This window comes from Rhinopithecus roxellana, chromosome 20 (assembly GCF_007565055.1).
Source record: "Rhinopithecus roxellana isolate Shanxi Qingling chromosome 20, ASM756505v1, whole genome shotgun sequence".
Classification (NCBI taxonomy): Eukaryota; Metazoa; Chordata; class Mammalia; order Primates; family Cercopithecidae; genus Rhinopithecus; species Rhinopithecus roxellana.
This window is the reverse complement of record NC_044568.1, coordinates 47,207,267-47,220,989: the sequence shown is the minus strand read 5'-3', so window position 1 is coordinate 47,220,989 and position 13,723 is coordinate 47,207,267. Positions and strand designations below refer to the sequence as shown.

At 40.1% G+C, this 13,723-nt stretch overlaps 1 protein-coding gene across 1 annotated transcript in view; it reads left to right on the top strand.

The window, feature by feature from the left end:
• Nucleotides 1-13,723, top strand: part of DNAH3 (dynein axonemal heavy chain 3) — a 220,079-nt gene that overhangs the window by 48,900 nt on the left and 157,456 nt on the right. The window contains exons 17-18 of the mRNA XM_030925062.1: nt 4,752-4,905; nt 6,042-6,186. Coding sequence (XP_030780922.1) covers nt 4,752-4,905; nt 6,042-6,186 — 299 coding nt within the window. The remainder of the gene's footprint in view (nt 1-4,751; nt 4,906-6,041; nt 6,187-13,723) is intronic.

Below are 13,723 nucleotides of genomic sequence, written 5' to 3'. Positions count from 1 at the left end.
ATCGAGACCATCCTGGCCAACATGGTGAAACACCGTGTCTACTAAAAGTACAAAAATTAGCTGGGTGTGGTGATGTGTGCCTGTAGTCCCAGCTACTCGAGAGGCTGAGGCAGGAGAATCGCTTGAACCCGGGAGGCAGAGGTTGCAGTGAGCCAAGATGGCGCCACCGCACTCCAGCCTGGCAACAGAGCGAGACTCCATCTCAAAAGATAAGATAAGATAAGATAAGATAAGGTCTCCAGTCCCATCCAGATTGCTGCAAATGCCGTTAATTCATTCTTTTTATGGCTGAGTAGTATTCCACTGTATATATCTACCACTTTTTTTATGTCCAACCAGAAAGTAAAATCATGTTTCCCCAGCAATTTCTTTATTTGCTTTTTAATATATTTTAACTTTTATTTTAGGTTCAGGAGTACATGTGCAGGTTTGTTATATAGGTAAACTTACGACTTGGGTGGCAAAATCATTTTTTTGTTGGATAAGTGAACAGAAGCAAGTTCCTTCATCTTTTTGAGCTTCTGTGCCCCTCGTCGGGAGAACGGGATAGAATCAGATCCTATCTTATGGTGCTGAAGGATGAAATGAGATGATCTGAGATTGTGCTTAGGTGGTAACCAGCATGTGGTAGAAATCCCAAAACTGTCAGCTTCCTTCTCTCTTTGAACAGTGACCTCTGTGGGGGAGAAAAATGCTTCTCAACTTCCAACCCATCAACTGCAAATGTGTGATTTTAGAATATTACCGCAAGACCAATTAGAGACAGTAAGTGCTATTGAAGTTAGGAGTGAGGGGTGACTCTGTGAGGAATGGGAACGATTGTCATTTATGAGGAGAGAAGGAGAGTGTCCGTTTCTCCTTCTGAGGGGCGACTCTCAGTGTGATCTCATCCACCGGTTCCCCAGCTCTTAACAGCAGAGGCCAGCAGAGGGCAGCTCTAGAAGAGGCTCAGGAGGGCAGCCTTGGGCTTAGCCCTCTCTTCGGTGAACCTTTAAATCCTTATGTTCATCATTTTGCATTAATCCTGAGAATAGCCTGTGAGATGGATTAAGCTATATTCATGCATCCATCCATCTCGTGAGAAAACAATCTTGCTTCCTCTGCAAGAAACCTGGCTTTATTTTCCCAGCCCACATTAATGATTTTGGGGTTCCATGCCGATTATTCTCCATTCGCTGTCCCGACCCCACCCTCTGGCTCTGCACCTGGAAGGTGATGTCCAATCTGCAGTGTTGCATTCTCTTGTCTGTTGGATCCAGGCTGGGCCCTGTCAATGGAGCCCTGCAGGAGGTTGGAGAGTAGCTATCGGGCTTTTCCTCCTCTCCCTCCCTGCCTGGCCCTGGGGCTCAGAGGCAGTACCTGCATCCCTCTGAGGTCAATGCCTCCTCCTCTATGGTTCCAGTTTTCCATTGTCCCCAGCCTGGGGGTCCTAATGGCTTCCCTCTAATGCTAGTCTCTGGGTGCCTCGCTGTCTACTGTTTGTTCCTTTAATCCTATCCATATCTCACTCCTGCAAGTAACCCTTAAAGTGTCTTTCTTTGAACATGGGAATGAATTCTATTTCCTGCTAGAATCCTCCCCGTATGCTCTAAATGGTCCCACAAATACATCTCTTATTTAACCTAATTTCCTGAGTGCCTACTATTTGCTAATGATTGTATTATTCTATGGACTATAATATATTGGAATTTATTTATATGAAATATGTATGGAATTTACATATCTGCACACACATACACACAGCTAGTCACTGACTTACGATGGTTCAACTTACGGTTCTTTGACTTTCTGATGGTGTGAAAGTGATGTTTTGAGTACCCATACAAGCATTCTGGTTTTCACTTTCAGTACAGTATATAGTAAGTTACATGGGAGAGTCAACATTTTATTATAAAACAGGCTTTGTCTTAGATGATAACTGTGGACTAATGTGAGTGTTCTGAGCATATTTAAGGTAGGCTAGGCTAAGCTATGATGTTCAGTAGGTTAGGTGTATTACATGAATTTTCAATTTCCAGTATTTTCAAATTACAATAGGTTTATAAGGATGTAACCCCATTGTAAGTAAAGGAGCATTTGTTTGTATGTGTGTGTGTTGCGGGGACATGAAAGTACTTTGGAAACTATAATGCACTTAGCAATTATAAGAAATTAGAAACAATAGGCCAGGCGCGGTGGCTCACGCCTGTAATCCCAGCACTTTGGGAGGCCGAGGTGGGTGGATCACGAGGTCAGGAGATCGAGACCATCCTGGCTAACACGGTGAAACCCCGTCTCTACTAAAAATACAAAAAACTAGCCGGGCGAGGTGGCGGGCACCTGTAGTCCCAGCTACTCGGGCGGCTGAGGCAGGAGAATGGTGTGAACCAGGGAGGCGGAGTTTGCAGTGAGCCGAGATTGCGCCACTGCACTCCAGCCTGGGCGATAGAGTGAGACTCCATCTCAAAAAAAAAAAAAAAAAAAAAAAAAAAAAAGAAATTAGAAACAATAATAATAGTAATAATTTAAGGTAGTCACTGAGCTTACATGCCGTTGCCCTCTGGAAGGAATTCAAAACTGCTTTCATCAGAGATTTCTAGGTGAGTGTAGTATTTGGAGCTTCAAAAAGAATTTAATGATGTGAAAAGTTACTTAGCAGCACCTAGTTGCGTGGACAACAGAAGAATAATAAGCGTTGCCCCTCTCCCCCGTCATTTCATCCACCTCAGTGGTAGGTTCCATGGTTCTGGAAGTTATATGAAATTTACACGATGGATGACTCAGGGATGTGAGCTGCTGCTCTCTGCCATAAAAGGGCAAAGGAAAATGCTTTGGCACCCTGGAGGAAGAAGAGAAGATGTCTTACTTAGGGAGAGCACCCGACATCGCGTTTCACAAAGCCTAAGGATTCGGATAGAACATGGTTTCTTGCTTATAGTGGATGTTCACCATTTTAATGAGTGAATGAATGAAACGTTTTTACACTAAGGATATTCCTGAAAATGAACACTGACCAGAATCTAAAATTACAGCTTATTACAAAACAAAAATAAAAAGCTGAGAAAAGGAATGGAGGCCAGAATATGTGGCTCATGCCTGTAATCCCAGCACTTTGGGAGGCCAAGGCAGGTGAATCACCTGAGGTCAGGAGTTTGAGACTAGCCTGGCCAACATGGTGAAATCCTGTCTCTATGAAAAATATAAAAATCAGCTGGGCGTGGTGGTGGGCACCTATAATCTCAGCTACTTGGGAGGCTGAGGCTGGAGAATCACTTGAAACTGGGAGGCGCAGGTTGCAATGAGTCAAGATTGTGCCACTACATAAAGAAAGAAAGAGGGAGGGAGGGAGGGAGAGAGAGAGAGAGACTCAAACCACTTGAAAATTCTCTAAATTGTGTTTAAGAAAAAAGCGACATTAAAACTGCCATAACAGAATTGAGCATTCTTAGGATAACCAAATTTATGAAATGTCACTATAGCTGATCTCAATGACAAGTTCCCTCATTTATTCAAAGAATATTGATTATTTGCTAAGTGTCAGATAGTCTAACTGCTGAAGACACAACAAGGAATTAAGGAGACAAGACACATACTTATTTCCTTGAACAGGGCTGGGTAAAAATAAATAAATAAGTAAAAATCAACTGTATTTATAGAGTTTCCATTTTAGTGAATGTGAGCAAACACTTACGTATTGACTAATGTATACAAGGCTCAATTCTGAGCTTTTCTTGTTGTTGTTGTTCTCGTTGACTTTAACTATTAAGCTGGTACTTTTTCTATCCTCGTTTTATCTACCTGAGGCACAGACAGTTTAAGCGACTTTCCCAAGACCACGTAGCTACTAAGTGGCAAGGTGGGAATTTGAAGCTAGCTTGTTTATCTCAAGACACTGTCCACTTCACACTGTCTTATTCTACCTCATTAGAAAAAGGGAGCAGTTCTCATTGAGACCTGCTTTGTTGATAATATGGATGAAGTTGATAAATCTCTGGAAAGGTCTCCCCTGATCATTCTAGCTACAGTAGCCCTCCACTTCCTTCCGCTAGTCACTCTGCCCTGTTTTATTTTCTTCAGAGCTTTTATGACTAACAGAAATATTTTATTGTTTGTCCTGTCTGTGGATTTATTCATCCATCCATCCATCCATTCATCTATCCTTCCATCCATCCATCTATCCATCATCCATCTATCCATCCATCCATCCATTCATCCATCATCCATCTGTCCATCCATCCATCCATCCATCCATCCATCCATCCATCCATCTATCCATCCATCCCATCCATCCATTCATCTATCCATCCATGTCTATGGTCTAGGTCTCCTTCAGTTAAAATACAAGCTCCATGAAGGTAGAGAACTTAATAGCATACTTCACAAATATATTCCTGATGCCTAGGGCAGTTATAAAATATATTAGGCACTCAGTAATAAATGTCCAATGGCCGAATGAATAAACAGTATGTATATGTGTACATATATCATATGCGTATTTACCTGTACAGGAAAATACCTGGAAATGTTTAACCACCAACAGGCTCACAACAGCTCCATTTCTGGGAGGTGGTCTTATAGGTAGTTTAACTTATTTTTTCATCTTCATTTATCTTGAGAGAGAGAAAGAAAGATGGAGTGGGGAGGATTGGGGGAGGAAATCTGCAGGTACCTGATCAAATCTCTGTAGGCTTAAATATGGGCAAGCAGTGCTGATGTTTTGAAAGTGCACAGAATGCAAAGTCCATATGTGACCAGGCTGTCTTTACTTTCAGATGCTCAGAATTTGAGTCGAGACTTGAGGGCTACCACAGAGAACTGGAAGGTTTTAGGAAGCGCGAAGTGATGACTACGGAAGAAATGAAGCACAATGTTGAAAAACTGAATGAGCTTTCAAAGAACCTAAATCAGGCGTTTGCAGAGTTTGAGGTTTGGGATCTTGAGATGGGGACTTATGACGCTGTACTGGTCTATCGGTTCTGATACTTGGTTGTGAATTTCCTAATAGCATCTAGTAGGTGGATAGTATTGATTAACTCATTGGCCAGTTCTTTCGTTGGTATTTTATTTTTTCCTTTTTTTTTTTTTTTTTTGTTTGTTTTGTTTTTTTTTGTTTGAGACAAGATCTCGCTCTGTTGCCCAGGCTGGAGTGCAGTAGAGTGATCTCATGTCATTGCAACCTCCACCTCCTGGGTTCAAGTGATTCTCCTGCCTCAGCCTTCCAAGTAGCTGGGATTACAGGCATGCGCCACCATGCCCAGCTCATTTTTTGTATTTTTAGTACCATACAAAGAGATAGAGTTTTGCCATGTTGGCCAAGCTGGCCTTGAACTCCTGACCCCAAGTGATCCACCTGCCTCAATCTCCCAAAGTGCTGGGATTACAGGCATGAGCCACCACACCTGGCTCACTGGTACTTTCAACTACCTTTTCCCACATCCCTTCATGACGCCAGACCTTTCCCTTTGTTAGTTTCTGAGCACCGAAAGAAGAAAGTATAGTAAGGTAATTGTTCACATATATTGAGCATTTATTATGTGCTCAGCAATGGTCAAGGGCTTCATATGCAATATTTCACTTAATGCCTCTAACGCATCTTTGGATTAGGTACTGTTATTATCCTCACTTACACTGAAGTAAGAGAACTAAGTCTTGGAGAAGCTAAGTAACTGTCCCCAAAGATCAGCTGGTAAGTTCTTTAACCATTAAAATTCTTACCTTCAAGGCAAGTCAGTACAAGGAGGTAATATCATATATGTAGCCAAAGTACATATGAAAATTATGAAAACAGAGATATGGCTGTCGTAGAGTGGAAACAGAGATGACAGAGCAAGTAGCTGATTATTCTACAGTTTTAACCAGACAGACCTCAGCTGCCAAGGTCCTTGGAGGTGGCAGAGGGACATTCTTGCTTGAGTTCATGCTTTAGTTTCCTCTCTTACTCTCCAGATGAATAAGCATTTCCCTCCGCTTGGTTTTCAAGGCACTGAGGAGTTTGCCGTGGTGCCTTCTAGGGTTTAGGAGAACAACCTATCCAATAAACAGCATCTCCTTTTGCCTTGCAGTTGATCAATAAGGAGGAAGAGCTATTGGAAAAGGAGAAGAGTACCTACCCTCTTCTGCAGGCCATGCTGACGAACAAAGTGCCTTATGAGCAACTGTGGTCGACAGCCTATGAGTTCAGCACCAAGTCGGAGGAATGGATGAATGGTATGTGGTGATCTCACTCTGCTGGGACAGATGGGGATGGGGTGGAGGATCCACCCAGCCGCTTCTGAAATATGGTTTGCACTTAAGAATCTGGCTGGACTTTTAATCAGATTCTGACACTCCAGATTAAGGCAGCCACAGTCAAAAGTATCTGATGTGATAATAAAAATGGAAGGTGGAGAAAGAGCCAGATCTATTTCCAGGGTAAAACACAATAGGCAGCCACCCAGAGTCACGATTTAGAGTTGCAGATGGTGGGAGAACAGATGGCAGTTTCACGATGGTGCTGCTTCAGGAAAGGCCAGCGTGCCATAGACATCTGTAAACTACCCTTTTACTCTAGGATCTGGGGTCCAGAAAGGTATTGAGGAGTTAGAATCAACAGGACTTAATGATTGATCTGATATGGGTTAAGGGGCAGGGAGGAAGAGAGTTACTATCCTCTCAAAGGTAAGAATTTTATTGCCTCAAAGGTAAGAATTTTAATGCTTAAAGAACTTACTAGCTGACCTTTGGGAAAAGTTACTTAGCTTCTCCAAGACTTGGTTCTCTTACTTCAGGGGTGAGTGAGGATAATAACAGCAAAGAACCAACTTCCAGATGACTGGCTCAGGCAATTTGGTAGGTATTACCATCACTGAACAAGAGAAGTGACAGATTTGTTGGGGAAAAAAACAAAACAAACAAAAAAACAACCCATCAACTTGAATACATTGAGTTTGAGGCATCTGGAAACAATCAAATGGGAATATTAAATAGCAATTGAGTATATCAGGGTAGATTTTAGGAGAGAGATTTGGAAGGTGGGATTTATGTTGGGGAATTATTGATGTGTAGATTACAATCAAAGCCATGAATGATATCACCTGTGGCGGGTGTTTAAGCACAAAGGACAAAATCAGAGATCCTTGTCTGGGTGCAGTGGCTCACACCTGTAGTCCCAACACTTTGAGAGGCTGATGCAGGAGGATTGCATGAGCCCAGGAGTTTGAGACCAGCCTCAGTAATGTAGTGAGAACCCTGTCTCTAAAAAAAATAAAAAATTAGCCAAGTGTGGTGGTGCATGTGTAGTTTCAACTACTCGAGAAGCTGAGATGGGAGGAACGCTTGAGCCCAGGAGATCAAGGCTGCAGTAAGCTATGATCTGCTTACTACACCCCAGCTTGGGTGTCAGAGCAAAACCTTGTCTCAAAAAAAAAAAAAAAAAAATCAGAGGCCCTTAGGTTTGAGCCTTTAGCAAATTTCTAGTGCTTCAGTATTTGTAAACACAACAAGGCCGGTCATGGTGGCTCATGCCTATAATGCCAGCACTTTGGGAGGCCAAGGTGGAAGGATTACTTGAGCTCAGGAGTTTAAGACCAGCCTGGGAAATATAGCAAGACCTTATTTCTACTAAAAACAAAATGAAAAAGTTAGCTGGGCATGGTGGTGTGTACCTGTAGTCCCAGCTACTCAGGAGGCTGAGGCAGGAGGATCGCTTGAACCTGGGAAGTTGAGGCTGCAGTCAGTTGTGATGGCACTACTGCACTCCAACCTGGGAGACAGAGCAAGACCCTGTCTTAAAAAAAAAAAAGTGTTTATAAATTACCAAGTGTTTTTATTAGAAATAGGTATTGTATTTTTAAAATATTTTACATTTTATTTTTAAATTTATATACATTTAAATGGACATTTTTGGCATACATTTCTATGAATTTTAACATGTTTACATTCATATAAACACTACTACAATCAGAAAACAGCAATTTCATCAACTCAATAAATTTCTTTGGACTGTCTCCTTGTAGTCAAATCCTCCCCCGAGTTGTAACCCCTGGCAACTATTGATCTCTTCATTGTTCCTATAGTTTTATCCTTTTGAGGCTCCTCCTATAAATGGAATGATACAGTATGCAATCTTTCAAGACTGCTTCCCTCACTCAGCATACTGCCTTTAAGATTCATCCAAGTTGTTGGATGTAGCAGTAGGTCATTTCCTTTTATTGCGAGTAATATCCCATTCTATGGATACACCAGCTTAACCATTTACCCACTGTTTTCACTCTCAGACTATTATAAATAGAGATGCTGTAAATATTTATGTCAACGTTTTTGTGTCAATATAAACTTTTATTTCTCTAGAGTAAATGCCCAGGAGTGGATTGCTGAATTATATTTAAAGTATATGTGTAAATTTATAAGAAAATGCCCAACTTTTGTTTTCCACAGTGGCTGTGCCATTGTGCATCCCTCACCAACGTGTGATAATTCCAGTTGTTCCACCTCTTCACCAGTGTATTAGTCCATTTTCGTACTGCCATGAAGAAATACCTGAGACTGGGTAATTTATAAAGAAAAAGAGGTTTAATGAACTCACAGTTCCACATGGATGGGGAGGCCTCACAATCATGGTGGAAGGTGAAGGAGGAGCAAAGGCACATCTTACATGGCAGCAGGCAAGAGAGCATGTGCAGGGGAACTGCACTTTATAAAACCATCAATTCTCGTGAGACTTATTCACTATCATGAGAACAGCATGGGAAAACGACCCCATGATTCAGTTACCTCCCACCAGATCCCTCCCACGACATGTGGGGATTGTGGGAACTATAATTCAAGATGATATTTGAACAGGGACATAGCCAAACCATTATCAACCAGCCACTGGGTATTGTCCGTATTTTTTTTTTTTTTTTTTTTTTTTTGAGACGGGGGTCTCGCTTTGTCACCCAGGCTGGAGTACAGTGGTGTGATCTCAGCTCACTGCAGCCTCCGCCTCCTGGGTTCAAGCAATTCTCCCACCTCAGCCTCCTGTTTAGCTGGGATTACAGGAGCGTGCCACCACACCTGGCTAATTTTTGCATTTTTAGTAGAGCCGGGGTTTCACCATGTTGGCCAGGCTGGTCTCAAACTCCTGACCTCAGGTGATCCACCTGCCTCAGCCTCCCAAAGTGCTGGGATTACAGATGTGAGCCACTGTGCTTGGCCTGTATTTTTTATTTTAGCCATTCTCATAAGTAGTTGTGGTGTCTCATTATGATTTTAATTTGCATTTCCCCAATGCCTAATGATCTCGAACATTTCTTTATGTGCATACCTGTCATTTGTATATCATCTTTGGTGAAGTGTCTGTTCAAGTCTTTTACCCATTTGTTTAATTGGTTGTTTGATTTCTTACTGTTGAGTTTTGTGAGGTCTTTATATATTTTGGATACAAGCCCTTTGTGAGATATGTGATTTACAAATATTTTCTCCAAGTCCGTGGCTTGTTTTTAAATTCTCTTTATGGTGTCTTTCACAGAGAAAAAGGTTTTAATTTTGATGACATCTGACATATCAATCTTTTATGGATTGTGCTCTTGGTATCATCTCTAAGGACTCTTAGCCTAACCCTGGTCATGAAGATATTCTCCTGTGTTTTCTTCTAGAATTGTTATGATTTTAGGCTTTACATTTAGACCTATGGTCCATTTTGAGTTAATTTTTTTAAATATGAGGCTTAGTTCAAGTTCATTGTCTTATATATAAATGTCCAATGGTTCCAGTAATTGGAAAAAATTAAGTTTTTGTCCACTTAATTGTATCTTTGTCAAAAATCAATTGTCCATATCTTTGTGGGTTGATTTCTTGACTACTCTGTTCTGTCAATCTATATGTCAAGCCTTTCACTGATACCACATCAACTTGACAACTGTATTTTTATAGAAAGTCTTAAAATCACGTAGTATGATTCTTCTAACTTAATTCTTCTTTTTCAAATTTTATTTTCACTATTTTCGTCCCTTTATTTTTCCACATAAATTTGAGAATCAGTTTGTTTGTACATACCAAAAAATCCTGCTGGAATTTTGTTGGAAATGTTTTAAATCTATAGATCAATTTGGAAAGAATTCACATTTTATTACGTTGAGTCTTCCAATCAATGGGCACTTTATATCTCTTCAATTAGGTCTCCTTTTACTTCTTTTTATCAGTGTTTTGCAGGTTTCAGCATACAGATCCTGTGCATGTTTTGTTAAATTTATACATAGGTATTTCCTTTTTTGGAGCAATTGTAAATGATGTATGTTTTTGAATTTCACTTTTTGAGGTAAATACTATGAAGCACAATTGCTGGATTATATGGTAAGAACATGTGTAGTTTTGTAAGAAACTGCCAAACTGTCTTTCAAAGTTGCTGTACCATTTTGCATTTCCACCAGTATAAATGAGAATTCCTGTTGCTCCACATCCATGCCAGCATTTAGTGTTGTCTGTGTTTTGAGTTTTGACCATTTTAATAGATGTGTAGTGGTATCTCATTGTTGGCTGTTGTTGTTGTTATTGTTTTTAAATTGAGATGAGGGTCTCACTGTGTTGCCCCAGCTGGCCTCAGATTACCTGGGCTCAAGCAATCCTCCCACCCTGGCCTCCCAAAGTGTTGGGATTACAAGTATGAGCCACCACACCCAACCACTCATTGTGTTTTAATTTGTAGTTCCTTAATGGCAATGATATTGAACATCTTTTCATATACTTATTTGCCTCCTGTATATCTTCTTAGGTTAGGCATTTGTTCAGAGCTTTTGCCTATTTTTAAGTCTCAGGTTTTGTTTTCTTATTGTTGAATTTTTAAAAATTCCTTGCATATTTAGATAATAGTCCTTTAACAGATTTTTTTTTTTTTTTTTTGGCAAATATTTTCTTCCAGACTGTGGCTTTTTTATTCTCTTGACAGTGTCTTTTACAGGGGATAATCTTTTCATTCCTAGTTTATCATTTTTTTCCCATGTGTTGTCCCTTTTGTGTTGTAACTAAAAAATCATTCTCAAATCCAAGGTCATCCAGATTTTCTTCTATGTTATCTTCTAGGAATTTTATAGTTTTCCATTTTAGATTTAAGTCTGTGATCCATTTTGAGTTAATTTTTGTGAAGGGTATAAGATCTGTGTCTAGATTCTTTTTTGTGTGTGTGTATATGGATGTCCAATTTTTTCATCCTTATTTGTTGAAAAGGCTATCTTTTCTCTATTATATTGCCTTTGCTCTTTTATCAAAGACCAGTTGACTATACTTGTGTGGTTCTATTTCTGGGTGGGTTATATATTCTGTTCCATTGATCTATGTGACTTTCTTTTGCCAATACCACACTTTCTTGATTACTATAGTTTTATCGTAACTCTTTTTTTTTTTTTTTTTTTTTTTTTTTGAGACGGAGTCTCGCTCTGCCGCCCAGGCTGGAGTGCAGTGGCCGGATCTCAGCTCACTGCAAGCTCTGCCTCCTGGGTTTACGCCATTCTCCTGCCTCAGCCTCCCGAGTAGCTGGGACTACAGGCGCCCGCCACGTCGCCCGGCTAGTTTTTTGTATTTTTTTTGTAGAGACGGGGTTTCACCATGTTAGCCAGGATGGTCTCGATCTCCTAACCTCGTGATCTGCCCGTCTCGGCCTCCCAAAGTGCTGGGATTACAGGCTTGAGCCACCGCGCCCGGCCTTATCGTAACTCTTAAGGCTGGGTAGTATCAGTCCTCTGACTTTACTCTTCTTCAATATTGTGTAGGCTATTCTGGATCTTTCACTTCTCTGTATAAATTTTAGAATCAGTTTGTCAATATCCACAGAATAACTTGCTGGGATTTTTACTGGGATTGTGTTGAATCTGTAGATCAAGTTGGGAAGAGCTGGCACCTTAACAATACTGAGTCTTCCTATCCATGATTATGGAATATCTCTCTATTATTTACATCTTCTTTGATTTATTTCATCAGAGTTTTTTGTAGTTTTCCTCATATAAATCTTGCAAATATTTTGGTAGATTTGTGCCCAAGTACAAATTTACTTTTTAGGGTGCCAATGTAAATAGTATTATGCTTTTAATTTCTTTTTTTTTTCTTTTTTGAGACAGAGTCTCATTCTGTTGCCCAGGCTGAAGTGTAATCACGTGATCTCGGCTCACTGCAACCTCTGCCTACTGGGTTCAAGTGATTCTTCTGCCTTAGCCTCCTGAGTAGCTGGGATTACAGGCACATGCTACCACACCTGGCTAATTTTTGTAATTTTGGTAGAGACAGGGTTTCATCATGTTAGGTCAGGCTGGTCTCCAACTCCTGACCTCGTGATCCACCCGCCTCGGCCTCCCAAAGTGCTGGGATTACAGGCATGAGCCACTGCGCCTGGGCTATGCTTTTACTTTCAAATTCCACTGTTCATTGATGCTATCTTGGAAAGTGATTGACTTTTTAATGTTAATATTGTATCCTGTGCTCCTGCTGCAATCACTTATTAGTTCCAGGAGTTTGTTTTGTTGATTCTGGTGGATTTTCTTTCTCTTTCTTTTTTTTCTAATTTTTATTTATTTATTTTTAGTTGACAAGTAGTTACGTATATTTGTGGAGTTCAATGTGATATTCTGATCTATGTGTACATCATAGAAAGATTAAATCAAGCTAATTAACATATCCATGACCTCACCAATTTATCATTTTTTTTCTGGTGATAACATTTAAAATCTATTCTTTTAGAACTTTGAAATATACAAGATATTATTATTAGTAGTATTAGTATTAGTATTAGTATTATTACTGTTATTTGAGATGGGGTCTTGCTCTGCCACCCAGGCTGGAGCACAGTGACATAACCTTGGCTCACTGCAATCTCCGCCTGCTAGGCTCAAGTGATCCTCCCACCTCAGCCTCCTGAGTAGCTGGGACTATAGATGCTCACCACCACGCCCGGCTAATTTTTTGTATTTTTGGTAGAGACAGGATTTTGCCATGTTGTCCAGGCCAGTCTTGAACTCCTGAGCTCAAGCAATCCACCTGCCTCTGCCTCCCAAAATGCTAGGATTACAGGCGTGAGCCACCTCACCCAACTGAAAAAATACGATAATGATTAACTGCAGTCACCATGCACTACAATAGATTACTAAAATGTATTTCTCCAGTGTAACTGAAACTTTGTACCCTTGATCAACATCTTTCCTTTCTTCCCCATCTCTCCCCCTCATCCAACCCTCTGGTAACTGCCTTTCTACGCTCTGTTTCTATGAAATTTGACATTTTGGATTCCACAAATAGTGAGATCACACAGTATTTGGCTTTCTGTGCCTGGCTTATTTCACTTAACATAATGTCCTCCAGTTCTGTCCATGTTGTTGCAAATTACAGAAAATTTTGAGACTGTTAATACTGTATATTACATTGTTTGATTTTCAGATATTAAACCAGCCTTACACTCCAATGATAAACCCTACTTGGACATGGTGTATTATTCTTTTCATGTGTTGCTGGATTCAGTTTCCATGCCTAATATTTTGTTGAGAATTTTAGTGTCTATGAGATATACTGGTCTATAGGGTTTTGGTTTTTGTTTTGTTTTGTTTGTAATATATCTGTGTGGTTTTTATATCAAGGTATTGCTGACCTATTAAAATAAGTTAGGAAATGTATTCTCCTCTTCTATTTTTTAGATGAGATTATACAGCTTTTCTTGTTTGTGTTTTTTTTTTTTTTTCTTTTAATGTTTGGCAGAATTTTCCAGTGAAACCATCTGATTCTGAAGTTTTTATATTTTGGAAATTTT